Source organism: Siphateles boraxobius, unplaced genomic scaffold (genome assembly GCF_051911475.1).
Source record: "Siphateles boraxobius isolate OS27281-9 unplaced genomic scaffold, OSU_SipBor_1 12, whole genome shotgun sequence".
NCBI classification, from domain to species: domain Eukaryota; kingdom Metazoa; phylum Chordata; class Actinopteri; order Cypriniformes; family Leuciscidae; genus Siphateles; species Siphateles boraxobius.
The window spans coordinates 21917491-21934325 of record NW_027508722.1 but is presented as its reverse complement, the minus strand read 5'-3'; the positions used below and the strand labels follow the sequence as shown (position 1 = coordinate 21934325).

The window sequence follows — 16835 nt, the reverse complement described above, 5'->3', positions numbered from 1 at the left end:
TAGTCAACAGAATATGTTAAAGGGACCATCAAAAGTGAAACCCACATAATTGATAATGTGTGATCTAATATTTAGGTTTTGCAGTTGGTTGTTGGTGGTTTGGTTTTTGCTTAATTCAAAACTTAAAGTTATAATACATACAAAAATTAAAAATTATCATTTACTCATCCTCAGGTTGTTCCAAACCTGAATTACCTTTTTCTTCCATAAAGAAGACATTTAGCCAAATGCTTCATTGTTTTTGTCCATATGTGGTGTCCAATGTTTTGGAGCCAATTGACTTTCATTGTATGGACAAAACAGCTGAAACATTGTTCAAAATATCTTCTTTTTTATTTCACAAAAGAAAGTAAGTCATACAAGTTTGGAAAAATATGAAGGTGATTGATGAGTTTTTAATCCTTTCTTTTTATCAGTTTACAGACAACCTTAAATAGATCCCATAAATGTCTTTTTAGTCTACAGTTCAGAGTATATAATAATTTTGTCCTGGATGTAATAAATACATTGTAAAGGAGGAAAATATTTATATATAGTTATTTCTAAATACTGATGAAGTGGCAGATGATCAATAATTACTTTGTGCATGGCATGTTTGGCCATTCAACCCCATTTTTTACAAGGCATTCACATTACTTTTTAAATAACATTGTAAAAAATGAAATATGCTCAGAAAATATGATCAGAATATGGGATACATATACGCAAACTACCAAAGCAAGATCAAAAACTTCATAGATGTCAAGTGTTTTTTATTATCTTGTTACTTACTGCCAAATAATTGTTTAAATCCTATGTTTGTCCATTTTGATCAATGTGCTCTTGATATTGCTGCCTACAGTTGGCAGATTGTTTGTTTTCACAGGATTGGCAGTTTCTATAGATTACATTTTTTCTTCAATTGACATCCAATTACAGACACATTCTGCTGGACTCCAACAGTGTTGTATTTAAAAGAAAAAGTTTGTAACCAGTCGTTCCATGTTGAATGTCATCAAACATTCATCAGTTTTTTAAACTTTGGAAAGAACCGATCTCAGCAACATCTTGAAGACATGTTAGTCAAGTTTCAAGAACAAATTTTAAAGTCCCATCTAATATCTGATAGTTATAAAATCTTATAGTTAGTTCTCTCAGGGAAACTCTTTGTGAGAGAGTAATTCCAAATCGGACATATTTATTTAGGACTTTCATAACTTTGTAATGGTTATCAAGGGCATGATAATAAAAGCTAAACAGCCAGTGAATAGAGAAGCACTTTTTAAAAACTGTGCATAAAATCCTCAGACATAAAACTCCAGAGGCACAGACAGGGATTGTGTCACATGTTGTTTTGGTTTCATGTTCTTGTTTCATGCCTCAGTCATGTTTCCTTTTGTCATGTGATTCCCTATTCATGTGATCCTGCCATTTGTTCCCCATGTAAATGTGTCATATTGTCATTGGTTTATAGTCAAATCATGTGCACAGGTGTCCCTTGTCTTGTCATTAGTCCTTGTGTGTATTTAAGCCCTCATGTTTGCCATGTGTCTTTGTCAAGGATTTTTTCCTGTTTGGTGAGTTCATCATGCTCCATGCCTTTGTTTTATGTTTGATCATATTTTGATTAAAGCTGCACTTGGGGATCTCCAAGCTTGATGTTGTCTACAGCTTGCCTTCTTTGAATTAAAATAAACCATTTTCCACTTTAAGTTTAAACTATGTAGTCTTCTATTTTGGGTGGTTTCTCTATCATGACCTCAGCATTGAGTTGGCGGACATCTTATCTCAGAGAAGATTAGGAAGTGCCAAAGGAGACGAGAAGCAGAAATATGACCAGTGGTAATGGTGATTAATCAACAAGCAGGGTTTTAGGGATGACTTTTATTTAAATATATTTGGAATATATGAAAAAAAGGGTATTTAAATCTGAAGAACTGCAATAAAATCGAGACATTGTAATAAAATGTGCAGCTCTAAAACACTGTCCTAACAAACATTATAGAAAATGGTAGTACTGTACAATGAAGTATTCCCTTCGCCCTGTTTGGACTTAATTGGTTGTTGGGACAACAGCAGCAAAACACAGAGTTAAGACTGTAAAAGGAGTAATGCCTTGAGTCATGTCTGGCTATATTTAGTAGCATAAAGTAGGCTTTATAACATGAGGTAGTGGTACAGCCTCACTCATATGCTCAGATTCACTGCCTCTCCTATGTTCTCCTAGTCATTTTCAAAAACTCACTTCTATAAAATATTTAAAGTATGTTCTCAAATAATTTGGTCCTAAGTCATTTGGGAATTGCCTTATTTATTGTTTTTCTCATGTTTAACAGTGAATCAAATATTTATTCTTTTCTGTGGACTTTGTATCTTGGGCTGGATCAGAATGATTGGTCCCAATCTGATTGGATAACCAATACAGCACCCTATGGACAAGGAGAGATAAAATAAAACAAGTGAAAAATTAGAATTTTGAATGGAAATATTTCCAGGTCACATTTCATAATGTAACAAAAATCAAATCAAAAATAATTAATCACATTGTGCATAAGTTTAATGTTAGGACCACTAAGATTTTTTGCATAGAGACATTTCATGACAATATCACAGGCACATTTCCCTCCAAATTTCCATTACTGTAATGCAGGGTTTCTCAAACTGAGGTTTGTGATTAAACTGCAGGGGGTTCCTGAGTTGGAGAAAAGCTAATAACTGATTAAAGAATAAAAAGTAAAAAATAAAATAAATAATTTAAAAAATAAAAACAACAGTAGTAGAACACACACAAACACGATGATGAAGGGAAACAGGCAGTCTTTAATAAATCCACAGGTATATCCACAAACAGAGAACAGCAATTCAACATTGTAACGCATTACAAGTATTGCACGTTAAGTAATCAGTTTACTTTTTTCAAGTTGACTGTCACCTCATCTGTCCCCATGTTAAGAGAAATCGAGAGAAAAGTGCAGAGTCGTTGAGTGAACGAGATGCTTACAGTAGTTCTAGAATTAATGTGAGCATTCAGTATTCCTCAAAATGAATCAAAACAGAGAAACGCAAACTCAGAATATTATTCAAAACCTGCAATTAAATGTGAAATAATACAAATATTCTAAATGTAATTAGTCACACTTTGCTGCTGACATTCGATGATCCAATTCAACCATACCAATAAGCAAAAATGACTTCCCATAACCAAACATCACATTTGTGTTATATTTTTTGATTTTCCTATTCTTCTGGAATCCGGATTCCAGAAAGGCAGCACAGCTGAAAGGGTTGTTTGACCTGCGCCCTCTACTGCACAAGCGTGAATTTGCATTTCCTTCAGCCTGAGGATTATTCGTTTCATTTGTGGTGTGAAGGGCCTTTACATTTGCCAAAAAGGTCACTTTTTGTGGGTTTTGTTATTAAAAAACAAACATGCAAACCCAGCCCAGGTGAGAAAAGTAATGCAAAAGCAATGTAACACATTACTTTCCATAAAAAGTAATTAAGTAATGCAATTAGCTACGTTTTTAGAGAGTAATGTAATATTTTAACACATTGATTTTAAAAGTAACTTTCCACAGAACTAGTGGCCATTAATCGATATATGAGAACCGTGAACAAGCGAATGTATTATACTATTTGAAATATTAACTTACATGGTGTAATGACTGAGACAAATCAGACACAATTATTTTTTTTAGTTAACAAATAATATTTAAAACTCACTCTGGGTTACCCTGACTTCGATCAGATACGTTGGTTTTATTGCTGTTAAAAATGTGATCACGTGGTCCAGGCAGAGAAGACAGAAACAGACTTTAAAACAAACTTTGCTGCATTAATCATAGACGAACGGATCTATAAATGAACATAGACTCTTGAATATTGTGTGAATGATTTACCGTTTTGTGTAGTGTCTTTTAATTCTATACATTTTTATTTTTGATACTGTGTATTTTATGATAGAACCAAAGGTCAATGCAACCACCTATACCATGTTTGGTCTCTATAAATTGTTACTTTGAAGATCAAAATGACTGTGTACATGTCGATAACAACAACATATTAGGAGAAGGACAGCACTGGTAATTTATCTTGTAATTGATTGATCTGCAAATCGCGCATGTGGAACTGGATAAGTGTGAACGTTGAACTCTCCTACAAGAATCTTTCATAGTTTCTTCATCAGCTGCACATGCAAATCCAGCTGCACATACAAATGAGCACGCTTGAAACAAAGATCCATAAATCAAATTCTCCCGCTTGGAAACTCCACCTTTCTTATTGGTCGAACCAACCCTGAGAGGTGGGACCTTTCTCAGGCTTTAAGCCTGCACCTCCACAAACCCTTCCCTCTCTTACGCCTGTTTCACACTGCACGCGTTAGCAGAGCGTAAGCAGCGCATATATTTTTCTGCGCCCATGTTAACAGATTAGAGCATTCACACCGTACGCAGAGGCGGCGCGACAGCGCGTAACAGGAGCAGAGCAGGAGCAGCGGTGCCGCGATAGTTTCGGCGCCCAGTCTATTTTTGCCGCGCCGCTTATGCTGAATTAAAGTGACAATGCATTGATCATGGCCAAAATACACAGCAGCTTTACTCAAAAATCACATTGATGATATCTATTGTGTTTTAAACAGTCAATCAAATGTCCTTCATCAATTTAAAAAGAAAACAAATGTCCAAAAACAAACTTGTTGCCAAAACTACAAAAACAAAGATGAACCAAACGTTATATAATATATTAATTAATAAAATATGCTTCTTGACAAGTCTTTTTTCTTAAATGTATTTGAAAACGAAATAAAGCAATGCCAACTTACTCAGTAGGCTACTCTGTCTATACACACGCCGCGGTTCAGCTGCGCGCGTCAAACGCTGCCAGTGTGAAAGCAAAACGCGCATGTCCTGCTTCCGCTCACCGTACGCACTGCTCCTGCGCTGCTTACGCTCTGCTAACGCTTGCAGTGTGAAACCGGCGTCAGTCCTCTCTTCCTCTAGCCTTCACTGCTGCTTCTTCGGGTTGATGTCTGTGGGGACTCCATAGGCCCCCGGTAGGATGTGACCACAGCCTGCTATGCCTTCACTCTCCCAAAAGAGTCAGACTGTATTTTCTTCAATCCAACTCAGAGGAAAACTGCAACTTTACCATCACTGAATGGGTAACCAACTATTCCGACTTCCTCACTCCTTGGTTGCCTGCGTGGCCTCTCTGGCCCAGGGCTGGCAGGTCAAAATTTGCATGTGCTCAGCCATGTGCTCATGGAGAGAGAGAAAACCTTCATCCAGAACAGAGTCTAACTACCAGTGCAACTTCATCATATCTTCTTCATCCAACGGAGAAGAAAACGATTGCAACTTCAATGTTTGACACTCAAAGGAAACATCAACATCCTTTTCCAAGATCTTCAAGATATATGTCTACTGCAAATGCCATGCAAGTGTATACATTTAATGAGATACTCTGAAAATGATAAGCTGATGGTTCTTTTCATAGTTAAATTGATCTTTCTCATAGTTCCATTTCCTGCTTCTGGTTTCATTCTGTCACTTGAACCATCTACCCAATTTCTGTGTAATTGTTTGTATGTTAGTTATGTGTTCGTGACTTAGTAAATAAAACTTGTGCACAATATGTATTTGTCAGGATACGTCTGTTCCTGGATCTGTCTTCCTGTGTTTCCCTCCTCTGAGTGTATTTGGTTCGGTCCTGTTTCCCAGTTTTCCCGCTCCTCGTCATTTCTCAGTGGTAACACCTGTCCCTTATCATCATCATCATCATCATCATCATCATCATCATGTCATTCACCTGTCTCCTGTTTATGTTCCTTTGTTCACCCTTGTATATATACCCAGTGTTTTCTCTCATTCCTTGTCCGTTCTCGTCTATGTATTAAGCCCAATTTATACTTCTGCGTCGAACTTACGCCGTAGCTACGCCGTAGGCTGTGCGTAGCGCGCGTACCCTTCGGCGTACCCTGACGTGCCTCTCTCCAAAAATGTAACAACGCGTCAATTCTACGCGGATGCAAGCGCTGTGATTGGTCTGCTCAAACTGCTTCCTCGGGTTTCACATGCTCCCCCTGCGTGCGTCAACGCGGACAACAACGCAGAAGTATAAATTAAAACCAAAGCGTAGGCTACGGCGTAGAGGCTCCGGCGTAGGTCCGACGCAGAAGTATAAATCAGCCTTTACGTGTGTTATGGTTCCTGAATTCTTTTCATTAAAAACCCTGTTACCTGTTCATCTTCGTGATTCATCACGCACCATGACAGTATTTGGTTCTGATTCTCTGCTTACAAACAAAGTTTATTTTACGATCTTGATCTTGTTACATGCTCTAAGCCCGGGCTATTCAATTGGCGGCCAGGTCCGGCCCGCCAATCATCTCCATCCGACCCGAGGGCACCCCAACCTCCCTCCTCTTCTTTTCATGGCGGTGTGGCTATAACGTAACATTATATTTACCTCAGGATGGTTTTTAATGACCCATAACACGCATGTTAGACGCATTATAAAATAAAAAAACGCATTATATTAAATTTGAGTTAGTTTTAACCTTTAATAATACCAGCTGACAGGGCTCTCTGTATGTAATCTGTAATCTGGCTGACCCTTCGCCTTTGCGCAGCAGCTACGGGACGCGTGCCGCAAGTGGTTGATGGCCGACGGACGCGACGTCGAGGGAATTATAGACCACGTGGTACTGGAGCAATTCGTCGCGCGGCTCCCCCGGAAGACCGCGCAGTGGGTCCAGTGCCACCGCCCGACGTCGCAGAACCAGGGCATCCAGTTGGCGGAGGACCAGATGGTGGCGTGCCCAGGGGTCGGGCTCCTACCAGCAGCTTCTCTCTCTCTCTCTCTCTTCTCGCCCTGTCCCTCTACCCAGGTCCCGTGGAGGATTCCTTCCCAGGCCGGCGCCCCGCTGGAGGACCGGACCTACGGCTGAGCCTGTTCCCGCACCTAGAGCGCCGCCCAGGGGAACAGCCTCCACCACTGCACCTCCTGCACCCCCGCTCTCCCCACGGCAATCGCTTGACCCACTTCCCGCCATTGGGGCGGCGGGAAGGACTGGGCCGGCCTGTTGGCGTTTCGGGGACCCTGGACATTTTATCGACCGGTGCCCCGTGATGGAGGTGGGGACACTGGTCAGGGTCCCTGACACACCGCAGGCTGCCTCCGATCAAGCTGGGTTGTACCAAATACCAGTGAGTATTAATGGGGGTACCTATCAGGCTTTGGTGGATTCAGGCTGTAACCAAACCTCCATCCATCAAAATCTGATACAACCAGAGGCATTGGATAAGAGCCGCACGGTTAGGGTTCGGTGTGTGCACGGGGAGGTGATGGATTACCCTTTAATGCCAGTCATTATCCAATTTCGGGGCCAAAAGCATAGTGTGGAGGTGGCCGTTAGCCAACACCTCCGGCACCCGTTAATTTTGGGGACCAATTGGCCGGGGTTTAAAACACTATTGGGTTATTTGTGTGCGGGTGCTTCTGGGACAAAAAGGAAGCAGGAGAGGGAAGCGGTCGCTCAGGTTGGAGAGGCTGTGCCGGGGCCCTCGGTACCTGTCCCAGAGGTTCGGAACGCGGTTGAAAGAAGGATTCTTTCAGAGCGTGATGGCTTTCCTCTGGAACAGTCCCGAGATGAGACGCTTAAAAATGCGTTTGACCAGGTCCGTACGATCGACGGGCAGCCCCTCCACCCCGACCGACCGCCCTTATTTTGCTATCATAAAAGATAAGTTGTATCGGGTGACCCAAGACACCCAGTCAAAGCAAGATACAACTCAGTTATTAGTTCCAAAGAGCCGTCGGGAAATGCTTTTCCAGGCGGCTCACTGTAATCCGATGGCTGGACATTTAGGGCAGGCAGGCAGCTACACTAAATCGTTTAATGACCCGATTTTTCTGGCCGGGCATTCACGAGAACGTGCGCAAGCGCAAGTGGTGCGCGTCTTGTCGTGAATGTCTGTTGGTGAATCCACCGGCCAACCCAAAAGCACCTTTGTACCCTCTTCCCTTAATGGAGGTCCCCTTCGAAAGAATTGGAATGGACCTCATCGGGCCATTAGAACGATCTGCACGGGGGCATCGCTTTGCATTAGTCCTGGTGGATTATGCAACGCGATACCCAGAAGCAGTGCCGCTTCGCAATATTTCCGCTAAAAGCGTGGCGAGCGCACTGTTTCAATTAATCTCCCGGGTGGGAATCCGGAAAGAGATTCTCACCGATCAAGGCACGGCGTTTATGTCACGCACTATTCGCGAACTGTACGAATTATTGGGCATTAAATCGATTCGCAACAGCGTCTATCACCCACAAACAGACGGCTTGGTGGAACGTTTTAATCGCACGTTAAAATCCATGATTCGTAAGTTTGTATGGGAAGACGCCAAAAATTGGGATAGGTGGCTAGAACCCCTCTTGTTCGCTGTACGCGAGGTCCCCCAAGCCTCCACGGGGTTTTCCCACTTCGAGCTTCTCTATGGGCGTCAGCCCCGCGGGGTGCTGGACGTGCTTAGAGAGGCTTGGGGGGACGGACCTTCGAATAGCAAAAACGAAATTCAGTATGTCTTGGACCTGAGAACAAAACTCCACACTTTGGGGCGGCTCTCTATGGAGAATTTGTTACAGGCTCAGGACAAGCAAAGTCGGCTGTACAACAGGGGGGCTAGACTACGCAAATTTGCACCGGGAGATAAAGTACTTGTATTGCTCCCCACATCCAGCTCTAAATTACTCGCAAAGTGGCAAGGGCCGTTTGTGGTCACACGGCGAGTCGGGGACCTCGACTATGAGGTTGTCCTATCAGATAGGGACGGGGCACATCAAATTTACCACCTTAACCTCCTTAAAAAATGGAATGAGGCGGAGTCAGTGATGCTGGCGACGTTGGTAAGTGGGGAGGAGGATCTCGCCCCAGAAGCGAGTTCAGAACCCCAATCTCTCGCTCTGGCATTTGCTGGAGACCACCTCTCGCCGTCCCAGATCACTGACATACGTAATTTACAAGCAGAGTTTGCTGATGTGTTCTCGCACCTACCTGGTCGGACAAATCTCAATCAGCACCACGTTGAGACCGAACCGGGCGTAATAGTACGCAGCCGGCCGTATCGTTTACCTGAACATAAAAAGAAAATAGTTCAGGATGAATTAGAACCTATGCTGGACATGGAGGTAATAGAAGAATCCAACAGTGACTGGGCAAGCCCGATAGTTTTAGTGCCTAAAACCGACGGCTCCGTCCGGTTCTGTGTGGATTATCGCAAGGTGAATGCTGTGTCGAAATTCGATGCATATCCAATGCCACGGGTTGACGAATTGCTTGATCGGCTCGGTACCGCTCGATTTTATTCGGCACTGGATTTGACAAAAGGGAATTGGCAGATCCCCTTATCTCCAATATCTAAAGAAAAAACTGCTTTCACAACGCCGTTTGGATTACACCAATTTGTTACTCTTCCTTTTGGCTTGTTCGGGGCTCCCGCAACCTTCCAGCGCCTGATGGACAGAATTCTCCGGCCGCATACTGCATATGCTGCTGCTTACTTGGATGATATTATCATGTATAGTAACGACTGGCAGCGGCATATGCAGCATTTGCGAGCTCTCCTCAGGACGCTCCGAGGAGCGGGGCTCACCGCCAACCAAAAGAAGTGTGCAATTGGGCGCGTGGAAGTTAGGTATCTGGGCTTCCACTTGGGTCATGGAATGGTGCGTCCCCAAATTGATAAGACCGCAGCAGTTGCGACCTGTCCGAGACCTAAGACCAAAAAGGAGGTTAGACAGTTCCTGGGGCTAGCTGGATATTACAGAAGGTTTGTGCCTAATTATTCGGACCTTGCTAGCCCGCTGACTGATCTGACTAAAAAGGAAGCACCAGATACTGTCCAGTGGACGGAGCGGTGTCAGCAGGCCTTTACTCTGATAAAGGCTGCTCTATGTGGCGGACCGCTCTTACAAGCTCCTAACTTTTCTCTCCCTTTTTCCCTACAGACTGACGCGTCGGACAGGGGGCTGGGCGCAGTCTTGTCCCAGGAGATAGAGGGTGAAGAACGGCTGGTGCTGTACATTAGTCGGAAGCTCTCGAAGAGAGAGACTATGTACAGCACCATTGAAAAGGAAGCTTTAGCCATCAAGTGGGCCGTTCTCACCCTCCGCTACTACCTCCTGGGTCGAGAGTTCACCCTCTGTTCGGACCACGCTCCCCTGCAGTGGCTCTACCGCATGAAGGATACCAACGCGCGGATCACCCGTTGGTATCTGGCCTTACAGCCTTTTAAGTTCAAGGTGATCCATAGGCCGGGTGCACAGATGGTTGTGGCTGACTTCCTCTCCAGGAGGAGGGGGGAGAGGGGGGAGGCTGCAGGCCAGACGGCTCCCCGGCCTGAGTCGGGCGGTGGGGGTATGTGGCGAGGGGGGCGTGGTTCAGCGAAGTCTGTAGTGCGAGGGCAACGACAGAGCCGAGCGGTGAGTAAGTAGGTCAAGTGCAAAATGACGAACACCTGTCTCTGATTGCAGTAATTGGCGTGGGGAGACAGCATAAAAGCCGGGTGGTGCAAGAGAGCAGAGAGAGAAGGACTGGGTACTCGTGCACGAGACGTGAGCTGGACGCTGAAAGCGGAAAGAGAGTTACCTGATATAGTGGAAAGAGTGATATTTTAAATAGTGGAAAAAGTGTTCTCTGAACTTGAACGTGGTTTATGTTAGAGCGCGCACAGCGCATTTTTTCTGTTTCTCAACCAAATAAAAGTTTGCGAGTCCCAGTCAGGCCGACCCCTGTCTTCTTCCATCATACCAACACTGAACCTTCGCTACAGGAATATTAAAACAAAATAAAGTTAAAACTTGTTTTGAACAATTTCTTTGTCATCTGCAGATTGATTTTAAGTACGGAGAAAAAAAAATCGATTTAAATCGTAAATCGGATTTTTTGTGAAAAAATCGGGGATTTTCTTTTAGGCCATATCGCCCAGCCCTAATCCTTACAAACATTTACCATGAATGTACTGTAGTAATTTACCATGGTTTGGGCAGAAATGTGGAATATTTATATTGAATACTATGTTATAGTCATTTATATTGCATTCGATTTATTAGGGGGCTAGAGAAATATATAATTAATTGTGTGTATAGGTGTTACCTGTTTAGGCATTTATTATACAGTGTGAGTGAGTAGCCATGCATGGTTTTACCTGTGGTTACGAAGTCTCACTGTCAGAATATTTTAATTTAAGCCTATAATAATTATTAATAAAATAATTCTTACCAATAGCTATGATCTTGTATAATTCATATATTTGTACATAGCTGTAAATAAGTTATTTATTATTGTCTGATATATCTGCATACGGTTGGGTTCCACATTTCCAAGTAAATACAATACTTTTATGTTTACTTTAGCTTACTTATTGATACTGTTATGTTTCAATAAATAAGCTAAACCCATCGGTCCACCTCAACTTTTCGATTTAATAATCTGGCCCTCGAATGAAGCTAATTGAATAGCCCTGCTCTAAGCGCTGTACATGATAAGAAATAATTATTTTTCTGGGGCCATGAAAGATACCCTTTTCTTAGAATAAATGAATAATCAAAAGATTTCGTTTGGACAAACTGATTAATTGATTGTAATATTAATTTAGCTACATCAAGTTAATTCAATTAACTGACCCAAATATTCATAATCAATCGTAACAAGTTATGACTGATTATTAATATTTCCCCTTTGAGCTAACTCGTAAATAAATAAGCTCGTTTCAATAAAATGAAATATAAAATAATAATAAAATTAAATAAAATTAAACAATTATAGGAAATTACACTGAATAAATATTTTGAAAATGATTACCCTAGCATAAGGAAGACCATCAGAAACATTGCAGTCAGACAGGTGGTGAGAAGGGCAGGACTGGGCACCCACAAGGTGAATGGATCTTTAGGGGACAGGGGAGGGAACTGGCCTCCTGGGAGGAGAGCCTGTTCAAATACATCCTGTAGTTCTGCATGGCCTAACTGTGCCAGAGGGACCACTGAGGTGGAAACCACAGACATTTGGTATATAGAAATTGAGATCAGTAATAGCAACAGTACAGGAATGTCATTCTTTTTTTGATATGTGCTTGGTTACCTGTGAGGTAGTAGTAGATCCGGACGAGAGAGTGCTCCTGAGAGAATATTTCACACTGGTAGGTGCCTGAGTGCTCTGGCCGGGCAGAGGAGATAAAGTAAAGTGGATCCACTCCAACCGTGACCTCATCAAACCGATCCATCAACATCGTTATCTCCTGTATGTCAAGTTCAGCATTTTTAAGTACAAAAAAGAATGGGAAGGAAAGGTTTAAAAATTCTGATCCTTAAAGTACTACAACATTTAGCAAGTGGGACTGTATAAAAAATACAAAAATTATAAAATTATAATTACAGTATGTTTCCTGCAGAATTTACCAAAATCAGAAGGGGCTATAATATATATATATATATATATATATATATATATATATATATATATATATATATATATATTGGTTAATTCTGCAGGAAACATTTTGTAATTTTGTCTGCATTTGAATAAAAAACAAACAAATAAAAAACAACAACAAGATGAATTAATTAATTGATTAATTAATTAATTATGACATACTGTAATTTCGTGAGCATAATTATTTTTTAATTATTGCTACATTCCACTCTAATGTTGGTCAATTCTACATCTTAAAATAAAAATAATCAATTATTTTTAATTTTATGAATATAAATTTAAAAAATGGATGGATGGATAGTCAGCCAGCAAGAAACTTATTTTTTCTGGATAACCCCCCCAAAAAAAACAAACAAGAGGAATGAATGAATGAATGAATGAATAAAAGTATTTTTTTTAAATAGTAATTAATATTAATTTTGCTCATTGGTCATTTTAAACTTGGTCAGTTATTCATAGTGATCAACTCCTCACCATTGCATATCTCCAGATAATCTCTGCACCTGTGGGCAGCGGGAAAGGGACCTTACACCACATCTGAGTCCTGTTGTTCTCATGTACAGTGATTTCCTTCACTGTAAAGCACATACATTACACATAAAGAAGTACATTGGACACAGATCTGTATCACTTCACCCTGCAACTAAATGCCTTTTGTCAACAGAAGGACAGAGGCAGCACAGTCTGCCCACCATTCACCTGATTATAATATTTAAACAGAGCCTCTGGTGAGAGCAGCCAAGGAAAAGATACGTTGAGCAGTAATTGTAGCTGTTCTGAGTGGAAATGAATAACACAGTGTGTGGGAGAAGGCCTGCCATCTTAGGTGACCCACATGTGTGAAAATGTGTCAAGGCCCAAGGTTTCGTTTAACAACTTCGCTGTGCACTTAAGTAGAGTTAAAAGCTATAAATGTCTGTGCTGTGTAAACGCCGTTACATAATTACAGAGGTGGCTCTGTCAGGTTGAGTTATAACATATCCATCATGTCAAGTGTGGAGAGAGTGGGTGGGGGGCTCCATAGAATTACATATCATAGTCGATTGAACAGAAAACTGTGCAAAGGTAAAGGAGTCTGTCAACTCACCGGGGCAATCCAGCGGGAACTCACAGGAGTCGTACTGACAGGTCACGCAGTTATAAACAGCACCTTGCGCCTGGAAACCTAAACAATACATTTTATATTATAATAATTTATATTATAATAATTTCTTTTTTAAACTGTTTTTGAAAATCAAAAGGCATGTATGCTTGAAGAAGAAGAGTATGGAATAGCTTGAACATTGCTATCTATAATGAAAAGATCACCACAGTGGTGGAACATTTTGGTGCCATGCCACCTTAAATGCCTAAAGATTCTCCAAAGGTCCCTGACAGTCTAGTAATCTGAGGCCTTGTTTTTGTTTGAAAAGCATCTTTTCTGAATATGTTACTTTACACACTCTTGATATCACAGTCCTGCAAAGATGACAGAAAATTCACTCGGATTTGCTGTCCTGCGGCAAAAAATGAGAGCAGTTGCGTTTTAGACAAAACATATAATGGTGAGTGAGAGCGACCTGGACGCATCAGTGAATGGTGAGATATTTTGCTAAATAAAAGGATCCTGCCAGAAGAATTGCGTGATAACTTGATTATGTCTTGTTCTGTCTGTATCATCTCAGTGAGCTTTTATGAGAGTTCACGCATGCGCTGTAGGGTGATTTTACCGTTTTCGGATGTTTCAGCGAATCAGCGTGGATGAGAAACTTTTGGAAAACGCTTGAAAACGCTAGTGTGGACAGAGAGCGTTTTGAAAAACGAAAACTCAGTTTTCAAAACTATCCGGATTAATGTAGACGTAGCCTGAGAGACCACAAAATACATCACAAGAAATGTTTTCATCAGGAGGATCATCACATAGATGTAACTCACCACAAGGGGGGAAACATCCAGAGGCTGCAAGAAATGAAGAAAAGAAAAAAAACATGTTTAGATACTGTAATATCCATGTGCAAGGAATACTGAGATGGCTTGGTGAATCAAGTTTCAAGGCTGGAAAAATTATGAAGATAAGAGAGAAATTAGAGGAAATTGTGATGAAACTTATAGTGAAAAGTAAGAGCTGCAGGTTTGAAGATGAAGGCTCAGGTCCAGTTTTTCATGGGTTAGGTCCACTTTTTCATGGTTTAGCAAGCAAAAGAAATGAAGAGATAATGTAAGTCTCACCTCTGGGCAGCCTTGAGGCTGCTTCAATGAAATTGTTTGCTGCTGCCTGTAACCTGAACTCATACACTGTATCTGAAAAAGGGAGGAGAGGGGAGAAGGACAGAACCATTTATCTCAGTTTCACTTGAAGTGTATGTCAATGATTATGTCTGTTCTTCAGGCTCTCTCACTGATATTTCATGTCAGTCTCTGTCTGTCTTTTCTGCTTTCCCCAGTGTGAAAGAAAGATGGGCTCTCTGATGCTACATCAACAACTTAATTTTTTGAACAATTAGAAATCACCTAAAGCAAGCAATTATTTTTGAAAAGTTTGACTGAAAAAACTAATCTGTATTTTCTCTCTATTTTGTCCTTGTATTAGGTAAAACTTGTAATAAAACCAATGAAACTGACAGGTTTACAGATTTACAACATCCAAATTCTCATAAAATGCACTGCGTTTCTGGGTGGGGAAAGCGCAAGCAATCACTTCACATTTGTACACATCAGTTTTCAGAATATGTTATGTAAGAAACTGAGTCTCTGGGCCTGTTCATCCTCTGTAATCTAGTTACTGTTGGAGTGCACTGATAAGAGTACACACATTTGCTATTTCAAATGAATCATGCCTGAAAGTAAATATTTACTCTGTTGTTATCCTACAGGTTGTTGGTTATAGCCTAATTAATTGTCACAGGTCTGGTCTCAAACAAACAGTTATCACATTGCTGGATATATTTAGATGAATTAATCTGTTACCATTATTTGTCTGCTCGTCAAATTCCTCCACTATAGGCATAATTTCAGCCATCAAGATATTATTCAGCATCACATCATAGCCTCTCCCTGAGAACCAAATACAAAAAATATCTGTACAAGAACATGAACTGTAAAAATAAATAAAAAAATAAAAAAATAAATGATTTATGAATTTAACTTACTTGCTGCCTTAATTTTAAAGTAAAATCAAAGTGGACCAAAGTTATTTTTGCACTTTTTTACCCCTATGTTGAATTTAATTTGGCAACTGATTAAGAAAACCTTTTAAGTTAAATAGGACACATTTAAATCTTATGAAGAAAACATTGTAACGTTAGGTAAGTTAGCTACAGAGTGGAAAACCGTGAATGTGACCACTTCTTCCAAACGATGCATATCGTTGACATTTTTCTTCTACATTTTTATATAATAATAATGAAAAAACAAACAAACAGATGGATTTCAATAACGCGAACTCCAGTGGTCATTGCATGAATTAACGTAGACCAGGTAAACCAGCGGAAGGATATCATTTATTTATTTACTTAGTAAAATATCTTAATAAAACAACATAATAATAATTAGGTTGTTAATATTTTCATTATAAAAATAACCGTTGTATAAAAGGCAAAAAGTGATAATATCATGCGTCGCTACGTGTTTTTTTTATTTTAAATATAAGGTCGGTACCCACATAGCTAACGTTAGCTTTGTGACTAACGTTACACTAACGTTCAGCTCAACACCTCGTATGGTTTGGTTTGGCAACTCTTAGCATAGCCTACTACTAATATTCGATTTCTTAATTCTTACCTACTTTCCCTGCATCAATTACTCTCGGTTCATTGTTGAATATGCGATCCAGTGTTTTGAAACAAGAGTCTGCATTCCTTACATTGTATTGTGTAAGCATATGGCCCCAACACATACGAAGACTGTCATCGACATCGATAAAGCACTGATAACAATTAAAAGCTGTGCTAATAATCGAGCTGAAAAACAATAGCTTCAAAATAAACACAAACATTTCTGTTATTAGGCTAATAGAACTGTTATTGTGTTATTTCTCAACCTGCTTGAGAAGATAATATGAACCTAAACATCTTAAGAAAATTCAGTTGAATGATTACATCATCATGACGAGTTATTAGCCCAGAGCAGAGCCGTTATGAAAAACGTTTTTCAACGGCTCTGCGTTAGCAGCAATATACGACAGTGATTGTTTGGTGATGATTTGTGTTAAAATAAAATAAAAAATAGCTAAAAAATAATAAAAATAAATAAAACCTAAATAGAAATAAAAAGTAAAACTCAAAAACCCTTGATTAGCTTTCTTAGAGGGATAGGCTAGTCCACACAAAATGGAAAAATCTGTCATCATTTATTACTCACTGAGGCCTACCTTCCAAATTTGTGCAGCAT

The 16835-nt window shown here is 40.5% G+C and overlaps 1 protein-coding gene across 1 annotated transcript; it reads right to left on the bottom strand.

The window, feature by feature from the left end:
• Nucleotides 1–2273: 2273 nt before the first annotated feature.
• Nucleotides 2274–16550, bottom strand: spaca6 (sperm acrosome associated 6). The gene is made up of 9 exons (XM_077211924.1): nucleotides 16227–16550; nucleotides 15414–15500; nucleotides 14676–14747; nucleotides 14382–14405; nucleotides 13555–13632; nucleotides 12942–13042; nucleotides 12117–12273; nucleotides 11838–12018; nucleotides 2274–2408 (listed from the first exon to the last, which is right to left on the bottom strand). The coding sequence occupies exons 1-9, from the start codon at nucleotides 16438–16440 to the stop codon at nucleotides 2309–2311; spliced, it is 1014 nt and encodes a 337-aa protein (XP_077068039.1). The 5' UTR covers nucleotides 16441–16550; the 3' UTR covers nucleotides 2274–2308.
• Between the last annotated feature and the right edge of the window lie 285 nt (nucleotides 16551–16835).

Bases quoted from the DNA above. Each gene is read 5' to 3' on its own strand.
- spaca6 (XM_077211924.1), bottom strand. From the start codon at position 16,440: ATGTTTGTGTTTATTTTGAAGCTATTGTTTTTCAGCTCGATTATTAGC. The intron at 13,043-13,554 runs GTGAGTTGACAG...TGTGCTTTACAG, and splicing joins GTTCCCGCTGGATTGCCCCG to TGAAGGAAATCACTGTACAT. The intron at 12,019-12,116 runs GTAACCAAGCAC...TTTCCACCTCAG, and splicing joins GATCTACTACTACCTCACAG to TGGTCCCTCTGGCACAGTTA.